The following is a 17,972-nucleotide window of genomic DNA, read 5'->3' on the forward strand; positions in this document are numbered from 1 at the left end:
AATAGATTGTTTAAAGGAAACTTTCAGCTAGGCTCTGCACCTATATGTCGGAGTAGAGTTGGCTTGAAAACCACAATTAAGTTTCATGAGAAATGTTGAGGTTTTGAAATTTTGTTTTCCTTCTGATGCAGAATAAAAACAAGACTTTTCAGAGCAGGGACCTGAACCTTGGTCTCTCACATTCCCACAGAGCAATCACCAGGCGATTGGCTATTCTGAGATAAATCTCTGGCTAGAAATTCCATTGTGGATTTCAGAAACATTACAGATGACGTTTTCATTAAAGTGATACCATTCCCCAAAACATTTCAGTTTTAACTAAAACTGCACTCTTTGACAGAAAGTGCTGTGAGACCTTCGTACCCCTAAGTAGAGCTGATTGAAACATTTTCAATGAAATTTGTCTTTTAAATTTATGACAAGGCGCTAGACCGTTCACTAGCATTAGACTGGATGCTCGAGCTAGTCACATCTCTGAGGACATCAGCCCATCTTTCCCTCCAGATCACCTCCTGTTTCCTCAAGAAACAATCTCTATAGATACTTTAAAGGAAAACAAACTTTATTTGACATGGGATTGAAAATGAAAAGGAGATTACAAAATAACTACCAAGCAAAATAAAAACATTGCTAGGAGAACACTAGAGCTATTAAATAAGCCTGAATTTACTTATCAGCTAGTGGTTAAATGAAACAAAATCATTACATTTGCAGCAATTTCTTTCTCTCTTAACTGCAGCACACTCATGTTTCAATTTCTGTCTGTGCCTCTCTCTAAGTCCGTGTGACATGACCTAGAAAGATGAGTCCAGACATCAAATATTGTCTGTCTGTCTGTCTGTCTCAAATCTCACATGGAAGTAGTACCATTGAAACTTTTGTTTTCATATTGGTTAGATCACAATTTAAAAGCTCTAATAAATTTTAAATTTAGGGTGTTAACCATTTAATGAGGCTACGCTGGAGGCACCATACCTCCCTCTCTCCTTGTGACAAGTAAATCTATCCTGCCTTCGAGTTTATGCTTGCTTTCTTCTCTCTCCCTCCCTCCTTGTTTTCAGATCAATAGTGGGACGCAGGTTCTTTTTTATAATTGGAACTTTGTACCTGTACCGCTGTATTACCATGTATGTTACCACCCTACCTGTGCCTGGAATGCATTTTCAGTGTGCTCCAAAGGTAAGAAATCTTGGTATTGGCCAAAGCTTTTATTACACCAAATACAGTATCTGAAAAAGACATATTGGTACATTCATTTATTTTAATAAAGTTAATGTTTTCTCCACATATTATATGATACTCTTCAGAGATAAGTGTGGCTCCTGGCAGGTGTCTTCATATTTTTATTTTGGTGATTGCTAGATTTTTCATTTTATTTTGGTATATTGTTGTTAGTAAGGCAGGTTTTTGTGAACAGTGAGCATCTTTTAGGAGTAGAGTACTAGAACAGATTGTTTGTTTGCCCATTTTGTTCTTGGTTTTATGTACATATAGATATGTCAGGATTATTCTAGGCTAGACTTTATTTTTAAAAAAATCAGCCATCTAGGTTCATATCTTCAGAGATTTTTTTCATCTGAGACCTACATAATCTACCTTACTGTAGTTTGTCAGCTGACCTACAAACCACCTACTTGGAGGATAAGCCAGTAAAGCCTTGCGTTGCAGCTAGATTTTTTTTTTTTTGAGAGGCACTGGTGGCGTGCTGTAAGCATGTTTGCCAGTGATGCTGTTTTGGCCAGGGCTACCGGGGGCTTCTAAATCCAGTTTGGGCAGCTGATACTCATGGCAAAAAGTATGTAAACATGGGAAAAGCAAATTCTCCCTCTAAAAAATTTAGCAAATATTTGTGCAAATTTAATTGTTTGCCAGTGGTACTTCTATTACATTTAGAGCACATCATCATGTAGTTCTGAAGACATATTTTTTTCTTTTTAGAAGACATTTAATTTAAATAGTCCACTACACGCTGGCTTGTAAATACTAGTAAAGATGTACATTATATCGTAGAATCCTAGAATGTAGGGCTGGAAAGGACCTCAAGAGAACATCTAGTCCATCCCCCTTGCTGAGGCAGGAGTACGCATACCTATACCGTACCTGAAAGATGTTTGTCTAACCTGTTCTTAAAAACCTCCAATGACAGGGATTCCACAACCTCCATATGTAACCTGTTCCAGTGCTTAACTATTCTCATAGTTACAAAGTTTTCCTAACATGAAACCTAAATCCCCCTTACTGCAAACTAAGCTGATTACTGCTTCTCCTATTCTTGGTGGGCATGGAAAACAATCCATCGCCATCCTCTTTATAACAATCTTACACATGTGAAGACTGTTTATCATGACCCCTGTCAACCTTCTTTTCTCCAGACTAAACACGCCAGTTCTTTCAACCTTTCCTCATAGCCCCCGTTTTCTACATTTTTTTAATAATTTTCGTTGCTCTCCAATGTATTAACATTTTTCTTAAAGTAAGTATATAGTAAGCAACAAATCAAAGAGTTAACTAATTAATACTGGTGCATGGAGTATTGTTGTAGCCGTGTCTGTCCCAGGATATAAGAGAAACAAGGTGGGTGAGGTAATATCTTCCATTGGACCAACCTCTGTTGGCAAGATAGAAAAGCTTTTGAAAGTTTCTCTCTCACCAATAGAAGTTGGTCCAACAAAAGATATTGTCCAACACACCTTGTCTCTCTAATACTGGTACAGTAAGAAATCAAACATTTTCTTGCAAGTCAGAATATTAATTATCTGATACAGACTGAATTTAACATCGCCCCCACCCCCCAAAAATTCACACTAAAAGAATGTGAAGGTTGCTAAATCAAGCATTGAAAAGTTAGGAACCACCAGCATTAAGGATGCCTGTGCAAATCTAATTCAACCCCCACATGCTATGGAAGTAATTACATGATTCCAGCAATATGTGTGGGAGAAGCAGCAGCCCCATGGAGGCTGTTCTGTCCCCTGCAATGTGACCCAGGATGCAGGAAACGTGTGCAAAGGAGTAAGGGGGAGCATTACCTTTATGGCCCCTTTACTCGCCTGTGCAAGTGTATATAGTGGGTCATGATTTTGTCCTGTGTGATTGTCTGTTCAGAACCTTGTACTTTATATACAATCTGTGCCTAGAACCTTGCATTTCCCTGGAACCGCGGGTTAATTGAGGAAGGAACAATTTTAGCATTAGTCAAGGTGGCTTCGCTTTAACTGACAATGGAAAAAACTTTTGTCCACCTATAAATGCGTTCTTTTCATAATGTATACATCTCACAACCCAATTACAAAAGAAAAAACTGTTCATAAGATTTAACAAATACACAATAGCAGCTCTTTTTGGTTCACTGACTAGAGATACCCAAGTAGGCCTTGGCAAAACGGAGTGTAATATCTCCAAAGAAGTTATATTTTTATGTACACAAAAATTTGTTTGCATATTATAAAATAAAGTTATTTTTGTTTGATTGTTTATACAGTATTGACATGGGATAGAAATCTGCTTATGCTATCTGTCTCGGAGAGTACCCACTTCACAAATTACATCCCTTATTTTTAGTTCATACCATGTCAAATTTAAAATGCTGCCCTAAGTAAAACAGATGCAGATTTCTTCAATAAGTCATGGGTCTGAATTTTAAATGTATAAAAATCAGCAATACCACAATGCTTGGAAGAAGTATAGAATAAAGAATGAAAACACCAAACTATCAACATCAAGCAAATTTAAAAAGCGGAAAAAAAATTGATAAATTTTCCTAGTGTAGGCAGGACCAAACACAGTACCACACATTACAAACACCGTAACGTGTGATCACTGGAGGTCTCCTAGCCAAGTACAGACTAGATTTAATTCTGCTTAGTTTGAGAATTTTGAGAAGTTTACACACCATGATTGCAATTTTAATCTCAGTGAAATATTCTGTATTATGTATATATGAAATGTTAAATTATTTTACTAAAATTATTCTGGTACCTAATTGTATGTGGCAATGGTGGAGAACTGGCTTAGGTTTCTGTTATGATAACTCCAGGTTGCCAAACTAAGATTCCATAGCCACTTTAAAAAGATTTCTTTATTGACATGTTAAGGACTGTTGAATTGTTGCTTTTTGGAAGTTTTTTCTAATACTAACATTGGCACGTTGCAGCATCTACAGAATTTGTATTTTAAATTGTACATTTCTGATTTTTGCTTTCAATATTCATCCCATCCCTGAATGCTGCAATTAAAATTGGATATATGGCAATTTAAAAACAGACTTTATCCTATCAAGTATCACAGAACAAACATTAGAACCACTCAGGGGACAGCTTTGAAGGAATAGAATTTCTCACTAGCAACTCAGTTCAATGAATTAATATTTCATGGCTATTCTAGAGATGGGGGGCATATTCATTCTTGATGTAATTGCTTTGTCTTAATTGGAGTTAAACCAGGGATGAACTTGTCTGGGGAGTATATATTAAAATGTATGACTCTGGCACACTCTAGAGCTTTACAAAATTTGGTTGATTGGTTTGCAGTGCTTGAATCATTTCTTCAGTTTTGATTCTGGTGGATTCATGTCTTCCCTTAGCCCCTCCCTCCCCCCAGCCCACAACAAGTTAATCTTAGTGAAAACTGATATGAAACTGAGCGTTTGCACAGTATCAGTAAGAAAATATAAATCAGCCCAAGTGTATTTGAAAAGTCTATAAACATGCCAACAAACCTAGGCTGACTTTTGACTATTTAACTAAGCCCCAAATTAGTTTGAAGTCTTGATTTGTGAACACTTTACTCCACTCTGGACAAAGAGTGAATGACTTGCATGTAACACCTCACACAATGATAATTTATATTGGTTCTGTTAGAATAATTTCTCACAGTTCAGGGCAACTGAACCTGTATTCCCCTTAGTGGTCCAGCAAGGGCACGCACTCTCAGGCTTCCAGGCCCCTAGCCATTGCCTCTCTTTGGTAGAGACCTGTGTCTCTCTCCATCCTGACCAGGGCATTTCCAGGCTGCACAGTCCCTTGACTATACTGTGATATCCCCAGCAAAAGACAAGCTGCCTAAGCACGCTTCTCCTGCTTTCTCTTCAGAGACTACTAACCGTAATTGCCAACAGTTGTAAGTTACCACATAGCACTTCCTATGAAAGCATATTTGTTCTTATGGTAAAAGCATTACAGAGAAAACATATTAAAATAATAAAAGAACCTACACACATGCTAATAAGCTTACCAGAGATCACTCCACTGCCTCTAACATGGGCTGTGACAGGTCAGTCCTTCAAACCTCCCAAAGGTGTCTCTTTTGTGGTCACAAGTTCATAACAGCTTCAGTTCAGAACCCTGTCTTATGAGGCCTCAGTAGGCCAAGTCCTTCCAACCCTTCCCTAAAGATTTGGACCCTCCATGGACCAGAGTTCCTGTCTGTTTGCTGGATCAGGAAGAAACCCCTGAGTCAGCTTAAACTCAGGCTAGTTATTCAAAAGTCTTCTCTTTGTTGCTCCCTGGAGAAACCAAACTGGGTCTTTGAACTGTCCTCAGAGCAACAGGTGATCAGCAGACAAAGTCTCCTGTTTAGGACGAAGCTTCAAAGGCTGAGTTCATAGGTACTTCACACACACTGACCCAAAAGATCGATCATGTCTGCTATATTGTTTAACATAGTCTTTTGAAGTTCATGATATCTCCTTGTTCCTCCTAAAAATTCAATAAGGTTTAACTTAACTCCATAAGGTTGGTCCAGGATATTGCAGATACTGTCATATCTGTGTCACTATTCTTGAAAGAGATCTGTTTGAGCACACAAATGACAAATATGTAATATGCACTTACACAATTCTTAATGTGTCCACTCTTTTGAAATATACTGATCAATATTATATAATGCATATAGAAAGCTTTGTGGTTATTTTTATGAAGGACGTGCACATTTTGATTGGGAAAACAAAAAGGTTTAAAATCCAGCAAAGCATATCCTAGTCCACGGATCGGCAACCTTTGGCACGCGGCCCGCCAGGGTAAGCACCGTGGAGGGCTGGGCCAGTTTGTTTACCTGCTGTGTCCGCAGGTTTGGCTGATGGTGGCTCCCATTGGCCGCGGTTCGCCATCCCAGGCCAATGGGGGCTGCAGGAAGGGCGGCCAGCACATCCCTCAGCCTGCGCCGCTTCCCGCTGCCATCAGCCGAACCTGCGGACGCAGCAGGTAAACAAACTGGCCCGACCCGCCAGGATGCTTACCCTGGCAGGCCATGTGCCAAAGGTTGCCGATTCCTGTCTTAGTCTAATCCTGTAATGCCCACCCTTGGTTGTTGAAAGATTTTTCTGGTAAACATGCTATTATCTTTGAGAAATACATAGACAATAGACAAAGAAAATTCAGATGTTTTAGTAGATAGAGCTTTTCATTATTATATTTTTAAGCACAAATTGACTTCAACTTCTTGTCCAAACATATATGTTCTTCATCATCTTGAATTTTTCTCCATTCCCAGTTGAATGGAGATTCACAGGCTAAGGTGCAGAGGATCCTACGATTGATTTCTGGTGGTGGTCTGTCCATAACTGGATCACACATCTTATGTGGAGACTTCCTGTTCAGCGGTCACACAGTAGTGCTAACACTCAGCTACCTGTTTATCAAGGAATGTAAGTTACAGTATTTGAATACAATTGTGTTGCTGATGCCTGTGTTACAAGAAGATCACTTAAGCTAAAACCACTTTGTTGCATTCATTCATGTTTTATTTTTTTTACAATATAAAATAAATGGCAAAACTGCAATACACAGTTTGACAAAATGCACTTGACCCTTCCAGAGGGTGGCTTCTGGAATGAGAAGTACCACTGGCAAACATCTGTGTGTTTTGGGAGACTGATGATGTGGGAGGGGGATGGTGAAGGTAAGGTTGAGAGAGGGGCTGAATCAGCTAGGTGCACAAAGTGACTATCCGTCTTTACCTCAAACAGAAGTGATATCAGAAAATAATCCTCTAGTTAATGATTTGAGAGAGAAAGAGAAATGACTCCCCTTGCTTCAATGGGAGTTATGCCTGCCTACCCCAGTGCTGAATTTGGTACTGAGTTTGGCTTGCACAATGGAGGATACTTTTTTATAAACCTTTAAAACCTCATTTTACAATGGTCTGTCAAAAATCCAGCTCCTAAGGGCAGTAGGGAACTCAGTGGCTTCTGGAGTCTCCCAGTATGAGTTTCAAGATTATGTAACTGAGGACCAGACTGTAAGCTGTAATATGCAGCATGCACTACTCGGACCTCAATAATTTGGCTACTTGTTTGGCCATGTGTCAGTGCAGTAGCATTTTCTTTTAAATGCATGCATGGCATGTATCTTAAAATTAGAATCTGTCCCTATTTCATTGCTGATTTCCTGAGCGCTTTGATTGCGGCATTAGACTTCATTAAATTATTTTTCTAACTTCAGCATACAGGATAACTTAAAACATTCTTCTTTGTAACAAAAGAATGTCCCATCACTTGATGATGAGGCAAACAATGTTACTTGACAGTGTAAAGAGAGACCGAGAACTTCCATGTGGACATAAGACCTTTTATTTCTTTAAACAACAAAGGAGTATAGCATGGTGCCTATTAAGTCTAAGTCTTTGTACTATGAAATTTTCTGGCATTGTATTGTGTGTAATTAATAAATCAAAACTGCTAGAAGAGCAGATGGCAGTCAGCCTAATGTTCCATGAGTAGGTGGCAACAGGATTTCCTGCTTTCTGTTTTATTAATTTTGTATGTATGTGTGTTATCACAGCTTAACATTGGTCATTTAAGTCTTATCCTGTAATATATGCCACAGACAAGATATATTTAACTCTTCTTTTTAAAGATTTTTTGGTACAGTAGCATAATTCAGATATCTTTAAATAGCAGGGTACGGGTGGGGGAGAATAACAAGCAGACTGTACCTATAATAAGCTTTGTAAATGCTGCCTAAGAATTGGCCATGTATCCCATCTGAATTCCTCTGCTTTGTAATCAAAGTGCTCTGTACATCAGAAGTGCATAAAGTACCCATTTCTATTTCCTGTGTAATTAGGAAAATGTAGTTTTCTAAGCAATAGCATATACTATATCATTGTTTTGAATTAGAGGTTACTTGCAATATGCTCTGCTGCTCTCTTTGATCAGGCATGTTTCTTGTGTGAGAGACCTTGTTTATTTCTAGGTGTAGTTTTTTCCCCCCTCTGCTGTGCCCTATCCTCCCATCTTTGGCTATTGTCAGTTCATTTTACTCAGAGGCAGAAAAGGCCAGGGGGGCTTTCTGCTGACCCCATGATTCTTTCTCTCAGAATGGGAAAATATACTAGTGTGGAGTATCACTTCTGCGTGGAGCTTGCTTCCTCAACTAAATGACAGGATGTGACTCAAAATCCTGGTCCACAAATCAGTGGGGTGGACTCAGCCTTAGCATTTTTGGGGGGATTCTATGATGTTTTTCAGTTTTCCCCCCTTCCTCCAAAACATAACTGAGTCCTGACTACAGTGACTAGGTAACACTATGCACATGGCCAGCCTCTTTGAGTAAGATTACTGATATAGTATTTATGGTACCCCAAACCTAACACTTATTTTACATAAAAAGTGGGGTGGGAATCTTAGGGGGTCCACCACCAGCCTCCCACTCCAGGGGAAGTGTAGCCCAGCTGCTTGTCATGATGTCCATAGTTGCCAACATCAAAAGCATTTTTCAAGGTAAAATTTCCAGCTAAACTGCAAGACTGCCAGCTGCTCGGGAGTTGTGGGCATTCTGGATAACTTTAGCACTTGCATACTGCTTCACAAACATTGACAAATTAATCATCACAATGTACTCCCATATGTGGTATACAAGCCCCATTTCACAGACCAGGATACTAATTTAGAAAAAAAGTTATGTGGCTTAACTAAAACCACAGATCATGTCAGATCTGGAATTAGAGGCCTGGAGTTCCTTGCTCCCAGTTCCACATCTATCCCACTAGAATAGATTGCCTCTTATGCTATTGAGCTTACTCCTGTTGTGGCCAGAAGCCATTTTGGATGTTAAGTAGAAGAGCAGTTTCAGTTGAAGGTAGCTGGCTGGGAGGCATCTTTCAATTAACATCCAAAACAGGAGCTTGGACAGTACCACCCACCCTCAGCTGTGAATTGGTCTTGGTTCCTCTCTCCACAAAATGGTGGAAGGACTCTGAATTAGACCACGATCTTTAGGGAAAATTACAGTGACAAACTTTTGAGTCTTGGTGGTCAACTTTTGGCCTTTCTTTGGTAATATGAACTAAAAAACATTTTAAAAATGAAAGCTTAGATTAGTCTTAACCTTCATAGGTCCCTCAACTGAAAGTCTATGGGTCCTAATGGCCGTATTTCAGCAGATGATACCTCTGCATCAGTAAACTTTCTTAGTTGTTCAAAGTGCATTTTTACTAAAGCAGAGGTTTTTTTTCTCTCTCTCTCTCCATACCCACACACATCACATAGGTTCAAATTTAACTTTAGAAGTTAATCTTGGATATTTATAGAAACGTATAATTCTCTCCTTTTGACAGACTCACCTCGCCACTTTTGGTGGTATCATTTGATCTGCTGGTTGATGAGTGCCGCTGGTATAATCTGCATTCTTGTTGCCCATGAACACTACACTGTGGATGTTATCGTTGCTTATTATATCACCACAAGGCTCTTCTGGTGGTACCACTCAATGGCTAATGAAAAGGTGAGTGCAAAGGATATATATAGAGAGTGAGTGTGTGTGTGTGTAAACGCTATAAACCCAATAATGGCCTCTCCTTGTAAATTCCACAGAAAAGGTCATAATGGCCTTAAAATTAGTAGATTAGATCTGGGGCAAAAATAGAATTTTTCTACAGAAATTGAAGCACAAGTTTAAAGTTAAGCAGATGCTTATGTGCTTTCCTGAATTGGGGCCCATGTTAAGAAGAAATAATCTGTCACAGGGCTGGCTCTGGTTTTTTGGCCGCCCGAAGCAGCACAAAAAACCCCCCCAAAAAAACCTGCAGCGCGGGTGCAGGGGAACCAGCTGGGGGAGAGGATGGGGGGAGCGGGCGGGAGAGAGAGAAGGGGGCGACCAGGGCTACAGCAGGGGTGCTGCCACGTGACCCCTCCTGCTACGCTGCCTCCTGCCACGAGGGCTCTGCTCCGGACGGCGTGGAGGAAAGGAAGAGGACTGCCCTGCAGGGCGCTCTGGTTCTCCGCGCCGCTGCCGCCCCTACAGGGCAGCCGGAGCGGAACACACACAAAAAAAAAAAAGTGGCCGTGCCGCCCTAGGAATGGATGGAATGCCGCCTTGAACAATCTGCCACCCCAAGCACCAGCTTGCTCAGCTGGTGCCTGGAGCCAGCCCTGTCTGTCATTTCTGGCATGCATATGTTTTTAAGATCTAACTTCTTTCTAAACATGAATACTTTATCACTGTTTTAGGTAGATAGGATAGGCCACACCATATCTTAATTAGTGAATAGTAGCTACTAACGTTATTAGAGCTCTTAAATTACCCAGTCTTTTAAAAAATTCCAGTTACATTTCCTGCAGTAAATTGGACAAAGGTTGGCTATATCCTCTTTTTCTTTTTTTTTTATTATTCTTTCTGTTGGCTTTAAATATACTTCTTTTCAATTTGAGTCTCCTATTTATTCTTTTTGTGTGTGATATGTTAGAAAGAAAGTTCAGTTCTCACTATGGAATACTCAAGTCACATCTAACTGTTTTCTTTTCCAGGTTAAATAAACTTACTATTTGCAGAATTTCATTCAAATATACTGTAATTGTCATACTCTTCTTTATGATTCAGCTAATGTGATTGGTTCTACTGTCTAAACTTGTTAAATTGTTTCTCCCCATTCTCCTTCCCCTTCTTCCCCCCTTCCCCCCAATATAGAACTTGAAGATCTCTTCGCAGACTAATTTTCTTTCTCGAGCATGGTGGTATCCGATATTTTATTTCTTTGAGAAGAATATACAAGGCTCAGTTCCTTGCTGCTTCTCATGGCCAATATCTTGGCCTCCCAGCTGCTTCAAATCTTCATGCAAAAAATATTCGCGGGTTCAGAAGACAGGAGAGGACAATGAAAAATCCACCTGAAAGAAAGATGAAGAAAGGAAAGAAATCATTTGCTCTTTATTTTACCAAAACAGTAATGCTATAACCAAAGTTCTTAAAAGGACTAGATTGTAAGGGAATAGGTGGACCAAATTCTTGTGCAATTGTACAAGACAATTGTAGGCAAAATATAACACCCCTTGATGTGTTTTCTATTCATAACATTGTACAGGGCTATTCTACTCTTTAGTACTAGGAGTGCACCACAGATAGGATTTTTTCCTGAGAAAGAAAAGAAGCAGGAGTTTGGTTTACTTATGAGATTGAGATGCCAAAGAACACACCACACCTTTCGTTATTAATTATCACTCATCCACAAAAATCTCATCTTTAGAGTTCTGGAGTTTGAGGGCAAAAGCTTACTAAAATTTGAAGTTACAATATCTGTCTACAATGGTGGGAAGTGGTTTACTCTATTCTTCTTGCTAATGAAGGTAAGACTTATGATATATGACTGGTGAAGCCGGAAGTGAGCCTTGACATTTTATGTTCTATGGGAATGAATGTACTATGACCCTGAAGTACTCCCACCTCCCAGGTACTCTGATATACCAGTTTTTACATTTTGTATTGGTAATTTTTATATTTAAAAAAAAAAAACTTAAAAAAAAAAAAAAAAAAAAAGCACCTGACAAAGAAAGCTGTTGTGATATGATGACATTGCAAATTATAAATAATAGCTGCTAACATCATTGGAGCTCTACAAGCATGGAAGTATTTTTATTTTTAAAACATATATATGTAACAAGAGAAAAATTATTTCAAAGTCTAAACATTTAATGCCAAGTTAGCCTGGGTCTATATGTATTATGTGTGTGTGTATATATAACTATGTAATGCATATAGGTATATATACATACTTTTGTGTATTCACACACATTAACCAATATTAGATAAATGAAAAGAAAGCTGTGTATAATGTGTTATTATAAGCAAAACTCCCACTGATTTCCTTCACTTGCTTTAGTACTGCAAAGTCAGTCCCTAAATGGAAAAATCAAACATTTTAAATTTGTAGTTACTATATCTTGATGACACTATATAAACATTGTGCTTGAGAACTTGATGTTATGCATTTAGAGGTTTGGCGGGGGGGGGGTGTTTTTTTTGTTTTGTTTTTTTATATAAACTGTTGGCACAAATCTCAATGACTCATAAACAGGTGCTAAGGTGAATACACTCCAACAGCAACACTTCTTCCATGTTACCTAACAATATTTATTATTAAATGGTGCTGTCATATGACTGACCCGCTATTCCTTCCTATCAGGACTTGTTTGTCCAACCAAAGTATCTACACAAGTATGTTGGTTTAGTATGTGGGAATACACAACTTTGTTAGTGTACAACAGAACTGCAGATTAGCAGCTAACCTGGTCAATGTTGTTTTTGTTGTATTTCATGTTGTTCTTGGGGAAGCAAAGTGGATACTGGGCACCCCAGAGTTTAACAGTTAATTTGTTCTGTATTCATTTCCTCAGCTACTCAAGTATTTTATTTCGAAACCTTCGGTAAAAGCTGATCACAGAGGAAATAATTGTGTTAATAGTTAAATTAACCTGTAACTTGAGTGAAAAATTTGCTCTTATTTTTAGAATGCCTTGACAAGTGTGAACACTAAAAAGAAAATTAAATAATGATATTCTCATTTTAAAAATATCCAGTTAGAAAAATTGCTACAAATAAAATAAAATATACAGTACCCAGATCTGATTTCTTTTTCAGTGCACAATGTCAATGACTATAAAATTGTACCCCAGAAAAATATTTTTGTGCATTATCAACGCATAATATAATAAACTGCATTTCTTACATTACATTCTGGTAAAACATAGCAAAGTAATGATATCCAAGCTCTTTTTTTTAATTTTTTTATTTTAAAGATTTTATTTCTCCTCACTGGAAATGTTTAACATCAGGCTGGGGAGTCTGATGATGTGCGTATGGACACAAGGTTAATGTTTTCCTGGCGGAACTTGAGTGGCTCACAATCTGGAACCAAGGACATACATTTTGAGAAGTGTTCCTTCAATTATTAGCTAACCAATCCTATTAGTACAATATCAGCCTTTGCAGATCCCCAAATTTGTTGTTTTATTTCTTGTTTGAGTTCATCTACATGGACCACAATATCTTTGAAGTCAAACCACAGACTACTGGGCTATAACTTAATCTCCTAACTGACATGTTAGTTATTTTTAGTTGAACCACTTCTAATAGCAAAGTCTATGGAGGGAAATGTGGGTGAATTTCATTAGTAAACCTGCTTCAATATACCGGTAAGCACTGTGGTCTGAGCATTCTAGGAAGGATCAGAAACTATGCTTTTCACTTGGTAGCCTGTTAGGTTACTGAATAACACATCCATTGATAGCCTAGATAGATTACAACAAAGTTCCACTGAGATATTTAGAAGGGAATTTAGCTAATGACTGACCTACAGAATATATCAAGTGCTCTGCTCATAACCAATATCCTTGTGCAGTACAATTTGTTTGAGGTCCTATTTTGTTTAGATGAGAGAGAATTAAAATTGAGTGAGTAGGTTTTTTTGTTTGTTTTTTTATTTTTTTTTATTTTTTAATCACTTGTAGTTTTGGATTAGGCCTCCTAAGTGCTCAAATTCCCTCCATTCTCATATACCTCTACCCCGATATAATGCTGTCCTTGGGAGCCAAAAAATCTTACTGCGTTATAAGTGAAATGGCGTTATATTGAACTTGCTTTGATCCACCGGAGTGCGCAGCCCTGCCTCCCCAGAGCACTGCTTTACCGCGTTATATCGAGGTAGAGATGTATATGTCAACAGAAATTGCTTGCATACTTTGGCCTTTAAACAATAGAGATGGAGTATCTCAAAAGTTCTTCTTATTGATACAAAGAAAGTAGTAAATTTATTGGATCCATTTTTTAAAAAGTGCTCATCTCGTTCAAAAACATTTTAAGCTTAAATCTGTGCAAGAATGTAGAATTACACCCTTACATTTTCACATAATATAGCGTAGTCTTTATAACCACACTGCACTAACAAATCAGGTATAGGCTACAGTCAGTATATATGAAAATGAGCTTAAAGAATTGACAGCGATTGTGATAAATGTTGGAATATAAAGAAGTTCCACAAAATTTCAAGATGGGAAGAAATGGAGTAAAGCGGCTACAATCCAAAAGTAAAAAAGCTATCTGGAATTCCTTCATAAACCTTCACAGGGTTGAGTGCAGGATTTTATTCCTGATGCCTTTTTATATACCTTTCATTTTATGTAACTTTTCTGAAACTTTTCTTTGATTTAAATACTGCCTGTATCTGCTGCTGTGCCACGAAACAGAAGTTGAGCTGCAATTTCTGTCCTTTGAAGAGAGCCTGGATGTGCCCTTCTGAAATCAGTGGAAGTTCCATATGTGCATCTGCCACATCACTGAAGACGCAGGAGCTGCTGGGTCCTTGGCACTTCTGAAATCCAGGTCTCTCATCTCGCACCCATATTAAAAAAAAATCTCAGCCATGGTCATTACTTAAAAGGGTAATATGATAATGTTATGCTCAGTCTACAGCTGGTTTGCAACAGATCTGTCACATTAGCAAATAAACTTGGCCCTGTTCAACCACTTTAGATTTTATCTCTATGGTGTGTCCTTAATGCCCCCTTGTGGCTATAAATGGTATGTGTTCAATATCACTTATTGACTTGTAAAAATGGTATTTTTAGGGTAATTAGGGTTACCATACGTCCGGATTTTCCCGGACATGTCTGGCTTTTTGGTGCTCAAACCCCCATCCAGGGGGAATTGCCAAAAAGCTGAACATATCCGGCATCCCTGCCCCAGTCCCTTGCTTACCTGAGCGGCTCCGGCAGGCTGCGAGCTGCAGGCGGATTCCCCCGCTGCGGCAGCTGCTGCTACTCCCCTCCCCCCCCCCCCCCAGACTCCTCAGCTCTGTGTAGCTGAAGAGCGGAGCTCCCCGAGCACTACCGGCTTCATGGTTTGCCGGGCAGCCTCCAGACCCTGCATCCCCGGCTGGACGCTTCCCCAGCACAGCCGGAGCCCGGGAGGGGAAGTGCCCGGCCGGGGGCGCAGGGTCTGGAGGTCTGGGGGCTGCCCAGCAAACCGTGAAGCCGGTAGCGCTGGGACATCTCTGCTCTTCAGCTACACAGAGCTGAGGTGTCTGGGGGGAGCAGCAGCAGCCACCGCTGCGGGGGAATCCGCCTGCAGCTTCCCCCCCCCCCCCCCAGACACCTCAGCTGAAGAGCGGAGCTGCCCCAGCGCTACCGGCTTCACGGTTTGCCGGGCAGACCTCCAGACCCTGCGCCCCCGGCCGGGCGCTTCCCCTCCTAGGCTCCGGCTGCGCTAGGGAAGCACCCGGCCTGGGGTGCAGGGTCTGGAGATCTGGGGGCTGCCCGGCAAACCGTGAAGCCAGTAGCGCTCGGGCAGCCCTTTTCGCATGGCTGGGAGGGAGGAGGAGGGGGAATGCGGGGCCCTCAGGGGAGGGGGCGGAGTTGGGGCGTGGCCGGGGGTGGGGAAGGGCCAGGACCCTGTGGAGTGTCCTCTTTTTAAAAACCTTTAATATGGTAACCCTAGTTAATTATTAAGGGTTGGGCAACCAGCCCAGAAAAAAATAAAACATTTGCTGACGCTAGAACTGATTTTTTATATATAATATATATATATTCAAATGAATGTGGTTAAGGTTGACTGTTTTTATTCACTTTTACATGTTTCTACATTACCTAGTTTTGGCCAGGGCCCAGAAATAACATATGCTAATATGAGGTGATGGTGGTCTTGCATTATCAGCAACCCAGCTAGAACTAAGAAGTGGCAGGAATAAATTTTTCATGAGACTTGAGGACAAGATATTTGGATACTGTGGGATACTCCTCTCAAATTGAATCACTTCTCCAAACTTTGAGTTTCACCCATTGCTAGTGTTTTCATCGCCAGATGACTTGTCCTGTTTGTTTAAAGTACACATAGTGCCAATCAAGATCTGTTTCTTACTATATTGGATATGAAACATGGTCTAGTGCTTTACAATCTGATCATTGAAGTGGGGAGTCTTCCCATTTATTGCAAAGGACGGGCCCTTAAGGAAAGGCCTGGGGAACTGCAGATTCTGATTCTGCTCCCAGCTCTGCTATTGACTTGTTGTGTGGATATGGGAAGCCATAACCTTTTCATCCTGATTATCAGAGCCACCAAAGTTCCATTTGTTTTTGCTAGGAGTTGAGAGCTCAGTACATTTGAAAACTCTGTGTCTCACTTTCACCATCTGTAAAATAGAGAGACTGCTTCCCTATCTTATAACCCTACTGAGGCTTAGTGTTTGCAAAGAACTTCTAGATGATTGGATGGAAGGTGCTATAGAAGTGCAAATATTTTATTTCTGGTAAAACACTCCTTTAAAGCAAAGTCATGTGAGGTATGTTTTGAGAGTTAGGGCTAGTCTACACTGAACAATAAAGTGCTGCCAAGGCAGTGCTTTACCATGGCTTGTGTGGCTCTTTTTTTAAGAGCGCTCTCCCAGCGCTCTTAAAAAAAACCCACCTCCACAAGGGGCATAGCATGGCTCCCAGCGCTGGTGCACTGTCTACACTAGAGCTTTACAGCACTGCTGCGCTCAGAGGGGGGGGTGAGAAAGTTTCAGCACTGTAAATTGCCAGTGTAGACAAGCCTTTACGTGGCTGCACAAGGCAGTGTAAAACCAGTGAGAGGTTTTAACCAGACCTCACTTTTTCAGTGGCTGAATTTTATAGTCAGCCAAATCAATATTGCTGTTTAATTGCATGTGAGAAGAACTTCCCAGCACAGAATTAATGCCATTTCATTGTTATAAATATGTTCCTAAATGCCAGTATTATGGATGCTGCAAAGCAGTGATGCAGAATTTTTTAACAAGCATTGGGACCAAAGTCAAAGTAACCTAGTCTTGTATTTCATGCAAATATACACTTCCACGCATCCTTACAAATTGCTTATATAGCTTCTCAGCTTCAGTTAACTGTATAGCATCCATCATGGTTAGAAATGAATCCAGGAATAAAGAGTATCTATAGCATGTATAAAGAGTACCTATAGCATCTATTTAGTATCTATAGCATGATGATTTATTGTTGATGTCCAAAAAGTAAGACTTGAAGAAACCATAAACACAAATTAAATCATTCTCTTTACCAAGTTAGGAGGTAAATTAAATCAATGTTCCTATGTAATTGTTAATGCTACATAACATGAGAGTGCGTTGCAGAAAATGTATTAGTGGTTCAAAGGTAGCCAGTTGTATTTTTTTATAAATATACTATTTTAATGTGTTAAGTGCCTTATTGTTCAGTTTTACATCTATATGTATTATACTGTGAAATGTTTTTTCAATAGTTTGTTATAAGGTAAATATATATACAGTGTAGGCTATTCTAAGTTATAGTTGTGTTAGGATATGCTTGCAGGTTTTAATCAAATTTTAATATAACTTAAAAAAAAATCTTTATTTCACACATTGAAAAGGAGCAGTTAAACTGCCATTAACAGCACCATGGAGCAGGGCAGGACCTTACAGAAACACTGTTTGCGCTTCTATACTTTTATGCTTCTATACTAAGGGTGCATTAGCACTTTGGCTCAAAAGCTCCTGAGTTAACTTCATGCCAGGCTGAAAAGTAGCATGTGAGGATTTCAGGCCAGGTGCAAATATTTCAACAAAAGTGAGGGGGGGGGGGGCCCGCAGGGCCGGCCTTAGGCATACAAGGCTGGGTAGGGCACCTGAAAACTTGGGCCACTCCTGGGTCTTCCTATCCCTGTTCTGACCCTTCCTGCAGGCTCCCACCACAGCAGGCTGCTGCAGCCTGGTGA

The 17,972-nt window shown here is 39.8% G+C and overlaps 1 protein-coding gene and 1 long non-coding RNA gene across 4 annotated transcripts in view; one reads left to right on the plus strand and one right to left on the minus strand.

Annotated features, from left to right (window-relative positions):
• Positions 1-12,943, plus strand: part of SGMS2 (sphingomyelin synthase 2) — a 61,504-nt gene extending 48,561 nt beyond the window's left edge. For all 3 annotated transcript variants that reach the window (XM_065596200.1, XM_065596198.1, XM_065596197.1), the window contains 4 exons: positions 1,062-1,179; positions 6,490-6,643; positions 9,556-9,722; positions 10,905-12,943. In XM_065596200.1, coding sequence (XP_065452272.1) covers positions 1,062-1,179; positions 6,490-6,643; positions 9,556-9,722; positions 10,905-11,108 — 643 coding nt within the window. In that variant the 3' untranslated portion in view covers positions 11,109-12,943. The remainder of the gene's footprint in view (positions 1-1,061; positions 1,180-6,489; positions 6,644-9,555; positions 9,723-10,904) is intronic.
• The window catches only part of LOC135983585 (uncharacterized), a 52,028-nt gene continuing 35,228 nt past the window's right edge, over positions 1,173-17,972 (minus strand). The window contains exons 2-3 of the long non-coding RNA XR_010601285.1: positions 9,562-11,104; positions 1,173-5,789 (exon numbers count right to left, since the gene is read on the minus strand). This is a non-coding gene — a long non-coding RNA (uncharacterized LOC135983585). The remainder of the gene's footprint in view (positions 5,790-9,561; positions 11,105-17,972) is intronic.

The sequence above is a fragment of the Chrysemys picta genome, chromosome 5 (genome assembly GCF_011386835.1).
Source record: "Chrysemys picta bellii isolate R12L10 chromosome 5, ASM1138683v2, whole genome shotgun sequence".
Classification (NCBI taxonomy): domain Eukaryota; kingdom Metazoa; phylum Chordata; order Testudines; family Emydidae; genus Chrysemys; species Chrysemys picta.